This window comes from Rhinolophus hipposideros (assembly GCF_964194185.1).
Source record: "Rhinolophus hipposideros genome assembly, chromosome: 25".
Lineage (NCBI taxonomy): Eukaryota > Metazoa > Chordata > Mammalia > Chiroptera > Rhinolophidae > Rhinolophus > Rhinolophus hipposideros.
In genome coordinates, this window is record NC_138071.1 from 26,806,170 (window position 1) to 26,825,283 (window position 19,114).

Here is a 19,114-nt window from a genome sequence, read left to right on the forward strand (position 1 = left end):
TCAAGGGCAGCGGCAAAGGCAGCAGGCGCCTGTTCCCCGCTCTCACCCCCACCACGCCCCCAGGGCCCTGGACACATAGGCCAGCCCCATCCTCCCTAGGCTCCCGAATGCCGTGTGCGGTGCGGCCAGCAGTGCCTGAAGGTAAAGGGCCAGGAACCTTGGCTCTCGGTGTCTCCCATCGACTGGAACCGGCCCGCAGGACCGGCCAGACGCCCCGCTCTGCCCGCGGCCCAGGCTTCCTTAGGTTCCAACTCTACTTCTCCCCCCACCCCGAAACCCAGGTCCCAGACACTCCCTGGCCAATCACTGTACCCTCATAACAGTTCTTCAAACTACAGATCGGAACACAGTAGTGAATCAATACTGGCATTTTGCTGACTGAAAGAAAATAGGATTGCATCGCTTAGCGCAGCACAGAACAGAAAACACCTAGGAAGGCTGAGCGTTGTGTAAGAAACTGGTTTCAGTTGTGTTTCAGGGTGTTTGTGGAGTGAGTGTGTGTGTGTAGTGAACTGAGAAATAAAAATCTAAAATGAGCCACCGTGACAAGGGTAGAACAAGGAGAGGGCAGGAGGTCCCCTGCCCAGGCACACCTCCCGAGGTGTACAGGTAGGGTGGAAAGGAAGGGGTGGGAGGGGAAAAGAAACATACTGCCTCTGCTTTGCAGACAGTGCAGGCTGGGCTTGGTTGTATAACATGAAGCTGCAGGAACTTGGTAAAACCAGATGCCTGACCTCCTCTACTGCCCAACTTAAAGCATCTGGATTTGGTGCTGCTTTAAGGAAGCCAGGGTATCACAGCCTGAGGGGAGATCCCGTAGGCAAGCAGAGTCTGGGAAACCCCCGGAGTTCAGCAGCCCCCCCCAGTCCCCTCTGTGGGGCTCTCCTCTACTGGCCCTTGGAGGGCCTGAGCTGGGGTGAATTAAAGGAGCCCAAGGGCCCTGCAGGCAGTCCCAGGTCCACAGCCACCCCACCCCCCACTGTCTACTCAGAGGGTTCGGATCTCTCCAGGCCTCGGCAGGCACTTCCAGCCCAGCACCAACTCCCCACCATACCCAGGATGGCCACCACGACGTCACCCCGCAGGATCTCGATGGAGCCCCGGGAGATGAAGTAGAGGGCAGTGAGCAGGTCCCCTGCGTGCACCAACGTGTCGCCTGGCGGGGCGTGTGTCGTCTTGAATTTCATGGCCAGGGCCCGCAGGCAGCCCTTGGTGGCCCCTCGGAAGGGCTTGCAGTGCTGCAGCAGCGAGCGGTTCAGATGCAAGCAGATGTCGGCCTGCAGGCACTCTGGGAAGCCCTTCAGCACCTGGGGGCAGGCCGGCTCATCACGACACCACCATAGCCCCACCCAGAGATCCAAAGAAGAGCATTAGGACCCAGTGTGGGGGAAAGACCTCCACCTCTTCCTTCTAGCTGGCACTCGTGAGGAGGCTGCCTCACTGCCCTAAGCCCCCATTTCCTTATGTGTAAGGTGTGGAGACTAGTTCCTGGAGGGCCTGTCATAACGATTAGCCACGATGGCCTGCACGAAACAGCCTGGTCACCACCTGCCCGAAGTGAGACTTCTCCCAGTAAAGGAGCTCCACAGGCAAAAGGAGGGTGATGTACCTTTCAGGGTCCTTCTAAGCACTGTGACCACCTGGACCACAGAGTGTGAGATTTGCTCATTGCACCAAGAGGTGTCCCCACTGCCACCCCGCTCCCTCCAGCCCACCACCAGCCTCTGGGCAGCACGTGGCCTCACCGCATTCATGTCGATGCCATTGGTGTAGGACCAGGCGTGCTGGAAGTACTCCTCGAGGCGCTGGCGCAGCGGGTTGGGGATCTGATGGAAGCGGATGAACTCGCGCACGCGCAGCATCTGTGTGTGGTAGCGGGCCGTGCCCGAGTATAGCCGCTGGATGATGGCCGACACGTTGCCGAAGATGCTGGCGTACATAAGGGCTGGGGGCGGGGGATGAGTGGGGCCATCAGCATCAGAGGGACCCACAGTCGGGTCTCCGTGTGAGCACACACATACAAGAGGCACTAACGCACGCCCTTGGGCTCTTCCTGTGCCCCTACCCTGGTGTCCCAACCCCCAAACATGCCACGATGGTGGCCCTGGAGTCGCTAAGTGCCAGGGCCCCACTTGGCCCCTCCGGCCTCTTCCCTCTCCTCCATCCAGGGCTCCACCCACTCCCAGGGCAAACTCACAGCCAATGAGCATGACGCAGATGGAGAAGATCTTCTCTGAGTTGGTGTTGGGGGAGACATTGCCGAAGCCCACGCTGGTGAGGCTGCTGAAGGTGAAGTAGAGCGCCGTGACGTACTTGTCCTTGATGGAGGGGCCGCCTAGGCCACTGCTGTTGTAGGGCTTGCCGATCTGGTCACCCAGGTTGTGCAACCAGCCGATACGGGAGTCCATGTTCGGCTGCTCCATGTTGCCGATGGCATACCAGATGCAGGCCAGCCAGTGCGCGATGAGCGCGAAGGTGCACATGAGCAGGAAGAGCACGGCTGCCCCGTACTCTGAGTAGCGGTCCAGCTTCCGTGCCACGCGCACCAGCCGCAGTAGCCGTGCCGTCTTCAGCAGCCCGATGAGCTGGGGTGGGAGGAGACACTCCGTATGGGGGCACTGCAGCCTTCAGGGGGCATCAGAGGAAAGGTCCCCAGAGACTTCCTCCGAGAACCTCCTCCTAATAATGGAAGCGCCGCCTGCATGCTGAGCCCAGCAGAGAGGCCGGTTAATCTTTGCGCTAGCTTTGTGACAAAGGGTGCATGGTCTCCGTGGTGAGAATGAGGAAAGTGGGACTCAGAAATGGGCAACACCCACTCTAAGGTGCCTAGCCACAGGTCCCACTAGCTTCCAGGACACTTTTGTATGAATTAGAAGACAACGGCCTCTTTGGATAAACAAATGAGAAAGAAGTGCCCCTTCTGGACCTCTCCACCCAGGGAACGGCTTGGGGAATAGCTCGATGGAGAGGGGAGTGGCATGGGTTAGCTGAGGCAGCCCCTGGGTCCCTGTAGCCCTCCTTCTCTCGCCCACCACCTCCCACCTTCTCTCCTTTCCCCCACGCCCTCCTGGCCTCTGCTCTCCTCCCTTCCCTCGGCCTCCATAGCAACCCACCTCCTCCGAGCCAGAGCCAAAAATGAGCAGGTCAAAGGGGATGGCGGCCACCATGTCGATGAGGAACCAGCCCTTGAAGTAGTGGACGGCGATGCGGCCAGGGTGGCTGACCACCTCCTCGTTGGCATTGACGTAGGTGGTGCGGAAGTTGATGAGAATGTCCACAATGAACATGATGTCCACGATGAGGTCCACCACGGCCAGCGGCTGGCAGGCATAGCCGCAGTCGGGGGCCACGGGGCCCTCCTCCGTCTCCTTCAGGAGGAAGGCAGCCGAATAGGGTGTGAAGACGGCCGTGTAGATGACCAGCAGGAGGATAAGCCAGTCCCACACAGCCTTGAAGGGGCTGTAGTGCAGGATGGTCCAACGGTGGATGCGTGGTGCCTGCAGCTTGTACTCCGGCAGCACGTCCGCACCAAGAGACAGGACCTGGACAGGAAGGGAAGGTGGGTGAGGGGATGCTGTCCAACCAGAGTCTGGAGCAGGGGAGGGCAGGCCACGACCTTCAGGGTGGGAGCAAGTGACGTCTCCGTTGGGGCTCCAGAGAAGAAGCCAAGCAGAATAAGGGGGAGGCCATGAAGTTTCCATCAGAATGCCCATCCCTCAGCCAAGTGGACAGAGCCACTCATCACCCCTCAACCTGGGTACTACAGCGCCCTGTGCAGCACAGGGGCCTCTTGGCTGGCTCCCTGCGTCCAGGGCACCATGCAGTAATGCCCGGAAATATTACTTCCCCCCCGCGACACCGCCCCCTGCCAAGGGGTATGAATCCCAGTTCTGTCTTGCCACACCCCCTTCCCCCACACACACACACACCTCACACACACCATGGCCTCAGTCCATGGCACTGGCCCAAGGATATCAGCCATCCATACTCGGGCCCCTTGACCCCCAGAGGGGAGACACCAGACTCTCCCACCCCTTGCTCCTGCAGGCCACTCTCCCCAAGCCTAGGCAGCCCTCCCACACGCCTCCGAAGATACACAAAAGACCTAACCCAGCCATAGCTGTGCCTACATGCACACGGGGTCCTGAACGAAGGCGTCACACCTAGCCCGGCACAGGCTCACCTTTCAGGTTCTGGCCCTCGACAGTCAGGCAGAGGCAGCCTCGCTATCCAGACCAGGTGGCAGCAGCCATGCCACTCTTTCCCCCAAGCAGGAGTAGGAAGAGCTGAGGCCAGCTTTCCCACACTGACCCTCTGTGTTCTCTCCCTGCCCCCCAGAATCCTCCCTTTCAGACATTTGACTTAACCCAAGAGCCGCCTCCCCAAGCTCTCCCAGCCTGGGCCAGCCTATCCCAAGGCCTCACACACGCCGACCCCAAGGTTGCCAGCCCTGCTCCCAGCGGCACTGACTGCCAGGTCTCCACATCCTCAAGCCTCTGAGGGGTGAAGCGTCAAAGAGTCCCACTCATATTCAGGTGGGTGAACTCCTAGACACCAGAATGACTGTCTGGAGAACATCTTAAAAGAATTAACTGGAAGTTCAGACAGGCCATAGTTAGGGGTTTGGCTACCCTGAAATGGCCATGGGGACTCCAAAGGCACATGATGGGTGGTGAGGGAAGCTGCTGGCGCCCGGGGCAGGGGAGGGAGCATGTGGCCCCCAGGCCCCCACTCTGCCCTGCCTTCAGCCCAAGATGCCTGCTCCTTGGGGCAGAGAGCATGGGGCAGTGACCTTTCAGGGGTCAAGTGGGGATTGAGCAAAAGGAACCAGGGCCACCACAGACAAGGGGACAGAAGGTAACTGCCCCTGGAGGGGGCTCCTCCCGGTGTCTCAGAAGCTGAACCACACCTGACAACAGTGATCTTGCCCCTACGTCTGTCCACAGTAGGACCAGCACCTCCCGTGTGTGTGTGTGTGTGTGTGTGTGTGTGTGTGTGTGTGTGTGTGTGTGTGCGCGCGCACGGCAAGCCCGGGACACAGGCCTGGACCTGGAACACCTTATCTCACCAGGGCCAGGCCTCGCTCTGCACCCACCAGCTTACCATATGGCCTTGGGCCAGGTAACCTCCCACAACCTGCTGTCCCACAGAACACTGAAGCTCATTTAAGCCAAACCCTGGGTCCTCACCTGTGGGTGAAAAGGGTCCCCCCCCAGAGCTGTCCCCCAGCTGGAGAAGCATCCGAGCCAAGGCAGAGAACTTAGGTGCCAGCTGGTAGTGGCAGGGGTAGGGTTCTCAGACTCACCCTGAGCCACCTCCAACGCCCCTCTGCAGCCCTCCCGCCTATTCCAGGCTCTCTGACCTCGGCGTAGAGAGGTGGTTCCCAGAAGGTGTCTGTCTACAGAGTCATCGGCCTAGGGGACCATGGGGCAGCCACCAGCACCTCAGGCTGCCCTGGAAGAGGTAAGCCAGGTGCCTCAGCTAAGCTGCCCTTACCACTGTCCAGTGGCCTCTGACCCCCGCCCCGCTCAGACTCCAGCCCCGAAACCTGGACCCCTGAAGCAGCCCACGCCGCCCTCACCTGCCCCGGGGTCTACCCCCAGCACTTGGAGAACAGGAGCAGTGGAGCCCACTGCCTCCAGGCCAGGCCTGGCCGCTGCCCACTGCGGGAGGTGGGGTGGGAGCAAGAGGTACACGCTCCTCTCTGTCCCTGTCCATCTCCCAACATTCTCTCTGGGCATCCATTTAATTCCTACTCTTCCTCTCCTCCCTCTGCATTTTGAGCTAGAAGATTGTGGGCCACAGAAGCCATGGGTAAGGGAAGCCCTGGCAAGGAAAACACTGCCCACCCAGGTCCAGCGGGCCTGAGGAAGAGTGAGCGGGAGCCAGGAGTGGGATGAGCTGGGTTACGGGGGACCCCCTGGCTCCCAAACCATCCTGCTTCTCAAACGCTGTCTCCAGCCTGGAGCCAGAGCCCTCTGGGCTGCATCCCAAACCAGTGCCCCAGCCCCGGAAGGGAGAGGGAGGGGTTGTGGGGGTCACCTACCTCCTGGGCCACCAAGCTGGAGATGCGAACGGCCCGCCTCACCCGGCCTTTCTGGGCCCTGGGCTGCAGAGCACCTGTGCCGCTCGCCTTTCTGGCTGGGGCCGCCATGGAGGACTTGGCTGCCCCCAGCCTGCCTGCCCTGGGGCCCCAGGGCCCGGCCAGCCTCTCACCTGCGCCCCAGCAGCAGTCCCACTCCAGACGGCACCCCAGAGACTGGCGGCCTGGCTCCCAGAGCAGCCTCTGGCAGGAAGCCAGGGTCGCTAGGGCTGGGCCCCAGGGCTGGGGTCACCCTGGCAGTGAGCATGGACAGCAGCCCGCCTGGCTCAGGCTGCCCATGGCCCCCTGGTGCGGGCCCAGCTGCCAGGGCGCTGCGCTCTGCCTACCACTAGCCCAGCAGTGGCGCCCGCCGCGGTTGGAACCTGGGCTCCTCCAACCGGCCCCTCCTCCTCCCTGGCTCCCACCCCCACCCCGCCCGCCTGGCCAGCGGCCCCCTCCCCCGCGGCCGCTCCAGGCTCCTGCTGCAGCCGCTCCCGCAGCTTGCACCCCTCCCCCGCCCCCAGCAGCCCAGCCTGTCACCGCAGATTAATGGTTACCCGGACACCCCCGCCCCGCCAGTCCAGTGCCCAGCCAGCCAGAGTCAGACACCCAGAGATGGAGAGACTGCCCAGAGACCAAGAGAGCCAGGAACACACGCGCACGCTGACACACAGACGCACACGCAGACTACAAACACAGGGCAGTGTCGCTGGCCAGGAGCAGGACAGAGGCCCAGGCTCCAGGTAGGAACAACAGAGAGGCAGGGCAGGAGGGAAGAGGGGTAGGATGCAGCCAGATATGGGCCTGGGGTGTGGGGGAACGTTCTGGACTCAAGGCCAAGGGGCTAGAGACTGGCAGGGACCCAGAGAGCCAGAGGCGGCAGGAGTGGGGCCAGGAGGAGAGCGGAGGAGGCCAGTGGTGGCATCTCCCTCATGTGGGCCAACTCAGGGAGCTGCTGTGGAAGGGCAAGAGCGGGCAACAGGGACTAAGGCACGGCAGGGGAGGGGCAGGAGCCCCACTGTCCTGAGCTTCTCACCAGGGGTTGTGCAGGCGGTCTTGCTGCCAGGAAGGAGCAGACCAGGCTGGCCCTGCCACCAGGAGTGCGGGCATTGCCCCAAGAGGCTGATGGTCTTCTCTGGCCCAGAACTCAAGGACTTGATCCTTCCATACCCATGCCCCCACTACCATAGCCTGCCCTCCTGATACGGGAGGGAAACCTATCCTCCCAACATGCTTAGAGAACATGTGCAGGCACCTCCAGGCCAGCCTGGCCCTGGCACCAGGCCCCCACCCTCTTCCTGGCTCATCACCTTGGCCTAGAAGAATTAGGACACCCAACCCTGACCTCTGTGGTCCCCTCTAATTCAAAGCCTCCTGTCACGTGCCACCCAGCACTTTCCTCACCACGCTGTGAGCGGACCCTGTTATGCCCCTGGGGCTGCTTTCTCCCACCCACCCTGACCCGGTCAGGTGGCCAGCCTCAACTGCACTGTCCTCCCTGTGCCCCCTCAATCTGTCCTCTGTCCCTGCCCCATCCCAAGACCACCTCCCCTCCAGTCTCCATTTCTCCTGGATCTCCCGAACTAGCCTCTCATACCCCAGTTCTGGCACCTCCCAACCCCCCCCAGCCAACAGGCCCTCACTGACTGGACCCCTCCACCACCACCCCTTTGGCCAAAGCCCACTCCCACCCATTTCAAGGTCCTCCAAGCTGAGGGGAGAGCCAGGGACTGGGCACCTACCTGAGTGACCTTCTCAGTGACATTGTGGGTCCGCTCCTTTATCTTCGGTGCTATGATCTCCCGGTCACTGGTGGGTGAAGCCAGGAAGGGGTCGCCCTTGAGATCCACAAAGTTGAGGGTGATTTGGGGAATCTTGCTAATGGTGCGATAACGCACGAGGTCCGAATCTGACGTAGAATTAAGCAGGCTGCTGCGCAGGGGGTGCATGGCCCCTGGAGTGGAGGGGAAAGTGGGGTCAGGGTGGCAGGCAGGGGGTGCATGGCCCCTGGAGTGGAGGGGAAAGTGGGGTCAGGGTGGCAGGCAGGGGGTGCATGGCCCCTGGAGTGGAGGGGAAAGTGGGGTCAGGGCAGCAGGCAGGGGCAGACACAGAACTGAGGTGGAAACCAGGCCCTGCAGGAGCCAGGCCATGGGGGTCAGTGTGCCATGGAGGCCAGCCCAGGAGACAGGGGCAGAGGCACTGAGAAACAAGTGAGGCCAGGCTCCTCCCCACTTGAAGAAAGCACACCATGACGAAACTATGAGATGAGAGAAAGAGGAGCTTCCATAAGGGTCTGCTCACCAGCACTGCCTGGCCAGAGGGCCAGGTGGGGGCAGGGGCCTAGACGCCTTTCTGGCCCTACAGAGTGGGGATGGCCATCCCTGCCCCAGGCCATCTTGGGGGATCAGCTCCATGAGCCCGCTAAGGCTCTGAGAGTAGAAGAATGTAATGGGATGAATGGACATTTAATGGAGTAAAAGGCCACTTAATGAGATTAAATGAGTGCTTAATGGGCTTTCCATCTCCCAGGCACCCAGGATGGGGCGGAGACCGAAGAAGAAGCAGAGATTCTGGAATGGGGCAGGCCTGGCGGGTGCAGGAGGGTGCCCTCACCGGTGCTGGCGTGGCGCGGGGGCACAGGCAGCGCCCCGGTGCGCATGGCCTCGATGTCGTCGGCAGAAGAGGCTCGGCGCACGCTGGCGCAGCTCTCTCGGGAGCGCGTCCGGGCCAGGCTGCAGCTGGAGCCCGAGGCATCGGGGTTCAAGCTGTGCCCCCGGGGCGACGAGTGTGGGCCAGGTCCACAGGCGGGCGGGGAGCTGGGGCCCACCAACGCACGCCGCTCGTCCGTGGGCCCGAGCCCTGCCACGTGGTTATCCATGGCCGTCACCTCGTCCAGGGCCAGGGACTCGCTGCTGGGCGCCGCGGGCGTCAGGTCCACATCCACCACCACGGCCCCGGCCCCGGGGACAGACGCGCCGCTTGAACTGCCCGCACCCCCAGCACCACCAGGCCGCCCCGAGGACTCGCGGGCTGTCAAGGCCAGCAGAGCTGGCAGCTTCAGGCGGAACGTCTTGGCGCGACCTGCGGGGAGGAGGAGGTGTGCGGCCTGGGGACACCAACAGCCTGGAGCTGGAGCCCCTGCCCCCCCCCCCCCCCCCCCCCGTGGAGGAAAGAGGGGAAGTGGGAGCGCTGACAGCGTGTACTCCTCCAGCCCCACTGCACACAACTCAAGTCCCCCCAGAAGTCTGGAACACAGTGTTATCAAAGGCTCTGAGGACAAATGACTATTTCTTGAGCTACATGTCACTCTGGACTCTACACAAACCATCGGTGACTCTCAAAACCATGCTGGTGGGTGTCATTATCCCCATTTTAGACACGAGGAAATGCAGGCTTACATGAGTTGTGTTACTTGCTGGAGGCCACACAGTACAAGGTGCCAACCTCTGAAGGGACCCCACACACACACACATGCCTCCCTACAGGGTATGTATGTATCCTCACAGGCCCAGGGAAGGGACACCTTACCTTCCTGCACCAGCCTGAGAGCCCGGCTGCACCTACCTGGAGCCAGCCAGCCGGTGGGAGGGCCGCGGTGATTGGTGTCACGGGCCGGAGAACCCACCATGTCCTTCTCCATCACCACCTCGAAGTTGAGGATGAACATGATGACAGCCCCATCCTCGTTCTTCACGGGCACCACGTCCACCAGGCACAGGAAGCAGCTTCCTACAGAATAGGGGACATGGCCACTGTGGCACCAAGGCCTTCTGTGGGCAGGGCAGAACCCTGAAGCAGCCTGTCCCACGGCCCCACACACAGTGCCACCCCCTCCTGCCAGGGTCTCCTGCCCCCACCTGTCCTCCCACCGTACGCTGCCAGACTGAGCTTCCACCCTCCACCTGCCCGCTGCAGCTTGCTGCTGGCGAGGCTCTCCCTTTCTCGCCACCTGTCTTGCTTCTAGAGCCATCTCTTCCTCTGCACATTCTCCCTCACACTGCTCCTTTTTCCCTCCACCGTGTCATCTCATTTTCCCTAGTCTCTCAGTGTATGCCTGCTTTCTCTCTGTAAGGCAGTGTGGCGTGGTAGTTATGCCCTCAGACTTTAAGCCCAGGGTCTCTGGGTTCAGAATCCAGCTCTGTTCTTTAGTCATTTCCGCGTTAGTCTTAAATTTTTTAACCTTCTGGTGCCTCATTTTCCTCATCTATAAAATGGGAATGATAATAATTCCTTTCTCATGAGTTGCAAAGACTAAATAAGTTAACATATGCAAAGCACCTAGGGCAATGCCTGGCCTGCAATGAACACTATACACAGGTTAGCGATTCCTTATCCCCATCTTCGCTCTTTCTATATTCGTCCCCAGTTGTGGTGTCGGTCCACAACAAGATATGTTCAGCAGAAGTTTCAAAATCTTTACAGCAATTTGGCGTTGCCATGATGTCCAAGCATGTGATTTTGTATTTCACAACGGTATTGGCCTTGGTCTGTGACGTTTTAGAAATAAAGGGAAGTGATCCTTCACCGGAGTTGAGAAGCACCGCTTCTAGGTCCTACTTACATCTCTGTCTCTCCTTGTCTTTCTTTTCTCTCCCAATCTCTCTCTGTCTGTCTGGTCACCAGAGCCCCGTAGCAGGTGAGGGCAGTCCACCAGGCCAAATACACCCAGTCTACCCCTATTCCCTGCCCAGCACACTCCCCCCTGCTGATTTCAGGGGGGAGGGCACACCCAGTCGCCTTCCCCGCTGCTGATTTCTCAAAGAGACCCTGACACACATGTGAACATCTGTTCCTCCTTCTCTATTGACCTTGTGGGACCAGGCATGTCCCGCATGTCCCTCTCTCCCCAGGACAGAGACTTCTTTCTTTTCTCACTTCCCCTACTGATGTCTTCTGTGAACTATAGGGGCCTAGCTCACCGGTGTCTGCATCCCCTCTGACGGGCCCAGTACCTAGAGCAACACACCAGGGGGCAGGCCCTGACCAGGGGAGGTCAGTGATGGGGCAATGCTGACAGTGTGGGAGGGGCCCAGGATGGAGAGTGGTAGAGAGGAGGTGACGGTGGTGAATCGAGTCCAGGGAGAGGCCAGCAAGCTGGAGGGGCTCTGGACGGTGTTTGATGCCTGCCACCAAGCCCGGGGTGGGAGGGTGTGCCTGAGCAACTTTAGATATGGCCTGAGCAGACAAGGTACAAAGGCCCTGATTCCTACAGTCCAGCAATTCTAATGCTGATCTTCTGAAGGAGGAGATCTTCTGAAACCAACTGAAATAGGATGGCACTGGAATGAGGGGGCTGGAGCAGGAGAGGGGCTGGACGGAATTCTTCACCTTGCCCAAAGCCTTTCCACTCGCTGTATCCCAGGCCCTCATGGCTCAGCCCTCAGGACCTGAGCTGGAGGACTCTGTCTGGGTCTCCAACAGCCGCTCCTGTCCCCTGACCTCCGGCCTCTGACATGGCCCAGCTGAAGCATGGCTGTGGTATTGGGAGCTGCAGGGGGCCGGGCCCAGCTGGAGACCATTTGGCACTCAGACAGCCCGCCTAGAATTTATGTCCTAATATGGTGATGGCCGGCAACGGCCTGCACAGGGACTGGCCCTCTTTGGGACTCAGGAGAGGCCACAGACCAAAAAACCTTAGCCCTGGAGACCCCCAGCACCCACCCCGCGAACCCCAGTGATCCAGCCCATGATCCTCATTCCTCACCAGGAAACTCGTCCCAGAGAAGTCCAGAGTCTGGACCCTGGAGAAGCCTAGGGATTCTGCCCACAACAGACAGCCTTGGGATTCTGAACTTGAGGCCTCAGCCCCCTGCCCACTCCATTCAGGATTCTCATCGGGAGAGGCCAGAACCGCCCAGGCCCCTGGCATCACACCCCTGGGCAGGCTGCAAAAACTCCAGGTAGAAGCCGCCTGACAGCTCAGGCTCACCCCAAACTCTCGACACACACTCACACAGAGCCCCAGTGGCCCTCTCCCTTTGTGACATTCAAGGAATTTTTCCTTTCAAATAACCCTGTCAAAGCACAGCATATTGCAAAAATGTGACCTGGAACCCTGCCTGGGGGCTGTGGAGGGGCGGGGAGGAGGCTCCAGCTGCTATTTTCAAGGGGACATGGAAGGAAGGAAAGCGGGTGGCCCGAGTCAACCAGGGCTCTCTGAGGCTCTGCCTCCCACCATCCTGTAAGGTTGGCTGAATCTTCTGTGAGCTGCCACATGACCCACCCCCAGCCCTCCAGCCAGACCTGCCAGGGGATCCCATCATGGGCTGGGATTATGAGGGGCAAAATCCCGGAGGGCAGCTAGGGTCAGCCAAGCCCAGGGTGGGGCACAGGGACAGCCAGAGCTAGTGCAGAAAAAAAATCACAGCCTGCGCACAGCTGAAAAGAAACATTGGGAGTCAGCGGCTAAATTGCTTCTGGGGGCCCTGAGCTGGCCCTTGCACACACAACTGTGCCTCGCCCCCCACCAGCCCTGCTCCTGCTGAGCCCAGGGCCCTGCTCATCACTCTGCTTCCTTCTCCCTCTGATCTTGCCCTGCCCCAGAGTGGCTCCCTGAGGAGCAGAGGCTGACTTCCTAGGAGCTAGGCTGCAGTTCCTCGGAGAGCCACTCTGTGGCAGGCACAGCCCACACTCCTGAGACAGCCAATGTCGGGAGCTCTCCAGGAAGTAAGGGAGGGATGGAAGAAAGCAGAAGAACCTGCACACTGCTTGTAGATAGGCCTTGGGGTTCCCCAACACAACATGGGCTGCAGAGTCAGGTGGCCTCTGCTCATTGTGTCAGAATGACCTTGGGTAAGTCACCTCCCCTTCCCGAGCCCCAGGGTGCTTGTATGTAGCATGGGGGAGGTCACTCCCACCCCACAAGGCTGGAGGAACGAACGACATGACATGTGTGAAGCAGAGACTGGGCCCATGGGAGGTCCTGATAATGGGAGCAGGAAGAGAGGAAGAGGTGGGTGGATGGGTGTCAGCAATGCAAAGGCCCCCGGGGCCTCCTGGCTCCTGTGGCTGAAGAACACTCTACTCACACACCCCAAACCCCAGCCCCGGCAGAAGACTCCTGGCTCTGGGTCAGGAGGCTGGGTGCCCAGCCTTTGCCTGCCTCCTGGGACTCCAGGCACCCTGTCCCTGTGGGGATGGAAACAAGGAAAGGAGATGCAGTCACACATAGACAGAGGTCATGTAGCTCACAGCAGGGGAGCGGGAAGGGTAGTAGGAAGGGCCCTGGGGGAGAACCAGGCCTGGACACATTCCAGCTGTAGCAGGCACAGCTCCTCCTGACCCCAGAGAATGCCATGGTTCATCAGAACACAACGCTGGCTTGTTTCATCTGGTGCCAACCCACGCCCAGCAGTACCCCCAGGGACATTGTCCCTGCCCAGAATCCCAACCCATCCAGGGGCCCCACCCATAGTCCCAAACCTGATTTCCCATCTCTGGGCACCCCTGGCTTCGGCTGGGCCCCAGGCAGGAGCCACACTCGGCTTTAGCGGGGGTAGGACTTATCTATCGGAGCAGCACAGGATGGGGGGAGGCTGGCAGGGACCCTGAGTGTCCTTGAGAAAGCTTCCTCCCCCATGAGTACTCACTGAGCGCGTGCATGTGAAGCCTTTGGGGCAGCATGAACAACACGGGCCTGGCACCTGCCCTCACTGAGCCACAAACTCAACAGGACCCCAATTTGGAACCTGGGTGAGATGGAGGAAGCGAGAATAACCCAGGAAGAGGGAGGAGCCCAGATAGTAGAGCTGATCTGCTGGACCATCAGGAGACTGGTCAACTGCTGTGTGACTGTGGGCAGGTCATCCACCTCTCTGAGCTTCAGACTCCCTGGGGGTACCACCAGGACAAGTGATTCCTGCCCTGGGTGCCAGATAACATGACAGATGGCCTTGTGGAAGCAGCCAGAGCTGTAACGAGGCAGGATGCCAGGTCCCTGCAGGGAAGGTGACCTCGGGGAAGCAGCCATCCTAGCCCAGGTCACCTCCCTGCCTCACTCCCAGCAGGAGGAGCTGGGCCCAAAGTCACTCTGAGGGCAGGAGGCTGGGGCCCCAGTCGGCCCTGTCCGCCCCCAGGCAGAGGGCTGTCTCCGTGCAGCCCAGGGCTGTGCAGTGTCAGGTTATATTTAGCCTGGTGGCGGCGACAGGAAGATGCAGAAGGAGCCGCTCCTGGACGGGGGCCACCGTGTCGCTAACACTGCTCTCATGGGCAGCCAGGGGCCTAGGGAAGCCAGGGACATTGAAAGCCCAGGGGACAGAATGGGGGAGCCTGAGAGGCCAGCCAGTGAATGAGTGAGTAAGCGTGCATGCGTGTGTGTGTGTGTGTGTGTGTGTGTGTGTGTGTGTGTGAGAGAGAGAGAGAGAGAGAGAGAGAGAGAGAGAGAGAGAGAGAGAGACCGTCTCTGCCCCTTCCCCCAGGGGCTGAGTGATACAGTCGTCCCCGGGGAATACTCACTGTGGGGCAGGTGCTGGAAATCACCATCTAGACCACAGCTCACAGAGAAGGGGCATCTCCAGACAGACCCTCCACCACCCTCCCAACCTGACACCTTCCCAGGGATTTATTAACAGAGGGCCATACAGATGGCCTCAGAGGCCTATGCGTAGTCATCCTGACCCCCCAAACCCACCTGTGCCATTTTTCCCCCCACCACCCCTACCACGGCAACAGCCTAAAGAGAAATGCTCCTTCTAGAAAAGCCCTGGGGCCCAGCCCAGCCCTGCACCAGTCTGCTGGGTGCCACTCAACCTCTCAGGAATGCAGCCTCCTGGTCTATCAAGTGGGTGTCACCAGCCCTGCTCCCCAGAAGTCCTGGGAAGATGAAGGAAGGCCATCCTTATGAGCAGAAAGCTACGCTCACGGATCCGTTCTCATCCCCTCTTCCTGGAGGCCTCCACATTTCACCTCTCTCCTCTGACTTCCTGGAGTCTGTCCCCCCTGAGAACAGGAAGCCCTATTCCCAATCATATCAGGCCCTTCAGCCTGTCCTCCCAGCCAGGCCTCCCCTCCCTGCTCATATAGACACACTGAGTCCCAACGAGGCTGGCCTCAGCACCCCTGCAGTGCAATCCAACCTCATCTGGTTCTCCTGCTCCCCACAGCCCCCACCCTTTTTCCCTCCAGTCCTCCCATCCTTCTAGGCCCCGCAGGACTCCTCTATAAAGATTTTTTTGATGGCTCCATCCAGCCCACCTAGATGTTTCTCACTGAGAACTCTTCTAAAACTATATCCCTAATTTAGTAGATAATTGTATGCTGGCTTCTGGGGTGAGCTTCCTCTCTCCCCAGAATCAGAGCCCTGGGGCCAGGGTCGGGCTCGCTTCACGGGAAATACTGGATAAGTAGGAGTCTGAAGACTGATCGTGGATTCAAGGCCATCACTCCACCCTCTATCCTCCCTTTCAGACTCAGAGACCCCAACTGTCCTTCCACAACAGAATCTGCCCATTTCAAACCTATCCTGAGTCTAGACAGCAGTAGGAACCACTACAGGAATTAAGGTGGTGTCTTTGGCTGAAGTTCTGTGTAATCTGGTCAGCAGTCAGCATGGAATACAGGTGGGTATTTCTGAGCCTCAGACCACTTCACTGCGACCCCCACATAGCCACCTCTACCAGACAACCTGGAGGCCCGGCCCGCCTCCAGGGCTCTGAAAGCTTCTAGAACTGTGCCCCATCTTGGCCCCCAGCAAAACCTAGACAGCCTGGCGATACCTTGAGAACACCCCACCCTAATTCCTGCTCTCCATCAGTCAACCTTTTGGCCACAGCTTCTCACTCATTAAAGCGAGAGGACTCGCCCACTTCACGGGACACCAGGACACTCCAACAGAGACAGGCACACATGAAAGCCTCCAGAAAAGTCCGAGGGAACTTTTAAACATCAAAATATATGACAATGACACAAATACAAACAGAAAAAACTGACATTATATGCAGATGTTAGGGTTATCTCCTTAGAGAATCAACAAAATCAACAGATAAAGTATTAGAACTAATGAGAGTTCAGCAAGGCTGCCTGATACAAGATTGGCCCACACAAACGGACAGCATCTCTCTCCATCAGCATAAATATATTAGAATTGGTGGTCAAAAGTAAGACCTCTTTCATAACAGCAACAAAACAATCAAATGTTTAGGAATTGACCAAGAATGCACAAGGCCACTTTTGGGGGGAAAAAATACAAAACAAAACTTTAAACTAATAAAGGATACAGAAATAATCTGATAAATAGAAGGGTAATCAGGCTCTTGGATGGAGCAAATGTTATAAAGATATCAATCTACAAAACCAATCTAATTCCAGTCAAGATTCTAGTGGGGTTTTTCTTTCCAGAAATTTGATAAACTTTCTCTAAAGTTTATAAAGAAAAAGGAAGGCCCTCCAATACCTATCTCAACCTTTAAAAAGGAGAATAAAGAGGGAAGATTTGCCTTTCCACATACTAAGACATATTAAATGTGATCTTTTTTTTAATGTGGTTTGATGCAAGAATGGACAAATAAAGATTGGAACGGAACAGAGAGTTCAAAGGCAGACCCATAGATATACGGGAAATTAACCGGTGATACAGGTGGCCCCACAAATCAATGGAAAAGAACAGGCTGTTTACTAGATGTGTTGGGAAAATTGGCTCAGTACACGGAAAAAAATACAACTTGATCCCTACTTGACAGCAGACAGAGGTAGGCTCAGAATGGATTCAAGACCCAACTGAGAAAGGTAAAACAATTAAGTTAATAGAAGAAAATGTAGACCTTTGCCACCTCTGGATGGTGAAGAATTTCTTAAACAAAACTTCAGAAGCACAAACAAAGCTAAAAATCAATACATTTTTTGTATCAAAACTAAGCGTCTTTGTTGGATAAATTTAACAGATGACTGAATGGGAGAAAGAATTTGCAATATCTTGATTCAACAGGAATTAATAACCAGAATATATCTATTGTACATTTAACTGTATGCATTTGTATTTCTAGAACACACAAGCAACTCCTGCAAACCAACAAGAACAAAAGACAGCGACTTCAATAGAAAAGTAAGCAAAGAATATGAGCTGGAGATTTATAGGAAAGTAAACCCAACAGGCTATCCAGCCTAAGAGATGGGCGCTCAGACTCATGTGAAATCAAATGCAAATTCAAGCAGCAAGATATCACTTTCACCTATTAGACTGGCAAAAAATTAGACAGGTGGATAATGCCAGGTGTGGCAGAGATGTGGGGAAACAGGAATCTGGTGTTCTGTGTAGGTGGGTGTTGATGGGTGCAGCCATGCTGGTGCAGTCGGACAGAACTTCGTTGAATTATGTATCCACAGACCCTGTGACCCAGCAATTTCACCCACGTGAATGCATTTCAAAGACACTGTCACATGAGTCCCAAAGGGGCCATGGGTGAGAATGTTCACTGCAGCATTATTTGTGGAGATGCTCTGGAGGACCCCTCTCCCCCGGGAGCACATAAGGTGGGTATACCCCACAGAATGTGAAGCTACAGACTCTATGTTAAGTAACAACCTAGATGGACTTAAAGGCATACGCCTGTGTAAGAAAGTGAATGCCAGGATACAATACATAGCACATGTCATTTACATAAATTAAACCTATATGCATCCAGACAAAATACACATTTTGCAAGAACATATGCAAGCAAACATTCACAGGAAGTACATTTGAATGGTTGCCTAAGGGGAGGGTAATGGGACTGGAGAGTGAGATAAAAAGAAAAAGAAAAAGAAAAAAACGTCAAGTGAAAGAGAAAAGGAAAAAAACAATAACACAAATATCATGGTTTCCATGATTTGGGGGAGAGGCAGGAGCTGGGGCCAGCAGAAGCCTGGGGAGGGAGAAAGGAACAATCAGCGATTGTGAGCAGGACACAGGGCGAGGAGGGAAGCATTACAGAGAGGCTCACTTCCCACGATTGGCCAGGACCTGCAGCCACCTAGGTGACACCCTGCCTAATGGCAAGCAAAATGAGTCTTGGCACTTGACTCTGCCTCATTGGCATCTATCACCGGATTTTCGGCACCTCTCCCAGCAGTACCTGGGAAGACAGGTGTTTGATCCCACTTAGCAAATGAGGAATTGCGGCTCTGGGAACTGAGCTAAAACCCATGTTTCCTGGGGCCCTGAGGCCATTATATCCCAAAGGGGCCCTCGGTGGCTAGACAGCCTGTGGGTGGAGGTATTCCATGCCCAGCAGGGCTCTGGAGTGGAAAGAAGGAAACTGGATCTGAGGCTCCACTCAGATACCCACCAGCTGGGTAAATGGGCAAGGCCCCAAGCCTTTCTAAGGAAGTTTCCTTCCTGTGAAAAGGTGGAGAGGGCCGTAGGACCACCTGCCAGAAAGCACACGTCCCAGCTTGCACACTGGAAGTGCACTCACAGGGAGTGTGCCCCTGAGCCTGCCACTGCAGCTGCCACGGCCCCTTCGACCATCTCTGAGTAGGGGGAAGCTAGGGGTCCCAGATGCCTTCCCTGTACCCCACAACGCCTCCCACACACAGCAGGATTCCCAGCTCTCTCAGTGACCACCTCGGGTCACCTCTCCCCGGCCCCCCTTCCTCTGGCCCTGACATCCTCCCCATCGTCAAAGATCCCTCCCGGCCCTGGCATTCTATTACTCTTAAGGTTTTTCACAGAGGGAGAGACTGAGGCTCAGAAACGAAAAGTGATTTGCCCAAAGTCACACAGCCACTCTGAAACTGAGCCAGAAATCACTCCCAAGTCCCTGACACCCAGTATAGGGCTTCTGCAACACAGCACGCTGTCCACCTTTCATTCCCTCATTCATTCAGCAAACATATACGAGCTCCCACTATACACTAGACACATAGACACAATAGAGAACAATAGGGGCTGCTGCCTGTCCTCACAGAGCTTACAATCTAGTGGGAGAATTCGGACATAGCCATCTCATCCAGAACCGTGATCAAGGGAGATGGTGGGCCAAGGAGAAGTCTTTGCCTCGGCCTTAGGGTGCTTCACGTCACCAAATCAGAGAGAGGTTCATTGGAGGTCAACCACAG

General features: G+C 57.3%; 1 protein-coding gene across 7 annotated transcripts in view; it reads right to left on the reverse strand.

Moving 5' to 3' along the window:
• KCNH2 (potassium voltage-gated channel subfamily H member 2) overlaps nucleotides 1–19,114 on the reverse strand; it is a 31,412-nt gene that overhangs the window by 4,095 nt on the left and 8,203 nt on the right. For 4 of the 7 annotated variants that reach the window (XR_013992582.1, XM_081038366.1, XM_081038365.1 and 1 more), the window contains exons 3-9: nucleotides 9,647–9,811; nucleotides 8,696–9,163; nucleotides 7,825–8,036; nucleotides 3,114–3,542; nucleotides 2,198–2,585; nucleotides 1,746–1,945; nucleotides 1,055–1,307 (exon numbers count right to left, since the gene is read on the reverse strand). Coding sequence is in view for 5 of the 7 variants with exons in the window: in XM_081038366.1 (XP_080894492.1) it covers nucleotides 1,055–1,307; nucleotides 1,746–1,945; nucleotides 2,198–2,585; nucleotides 3,114–3,542; nucleotides 7,825–8,036; nucleotides 8,696–9,163; nucleotides 9,647–9,811 (2,115 nt within the window). In the remaining 2 variants the exon portion in view is untranslated. Of the gene's footprint in view, nucleotides 1–1,054; nucleotides 1,308–1,745; nucleotides 1,946–2,197; nucleotides 2,586–3,113; nucleotides 3,543–6,046; nucleotides 6,442–7,824; nucleotides 8,037–8,695; nucleotides 9,164–9,646; nucleotides 9,812–19,114 lie in introns of those variants that run through there. The other 3 variants (XR_013992583.1, XM_081038368.1, XM_081038367.1) reach the window with 1 other exon arrangement.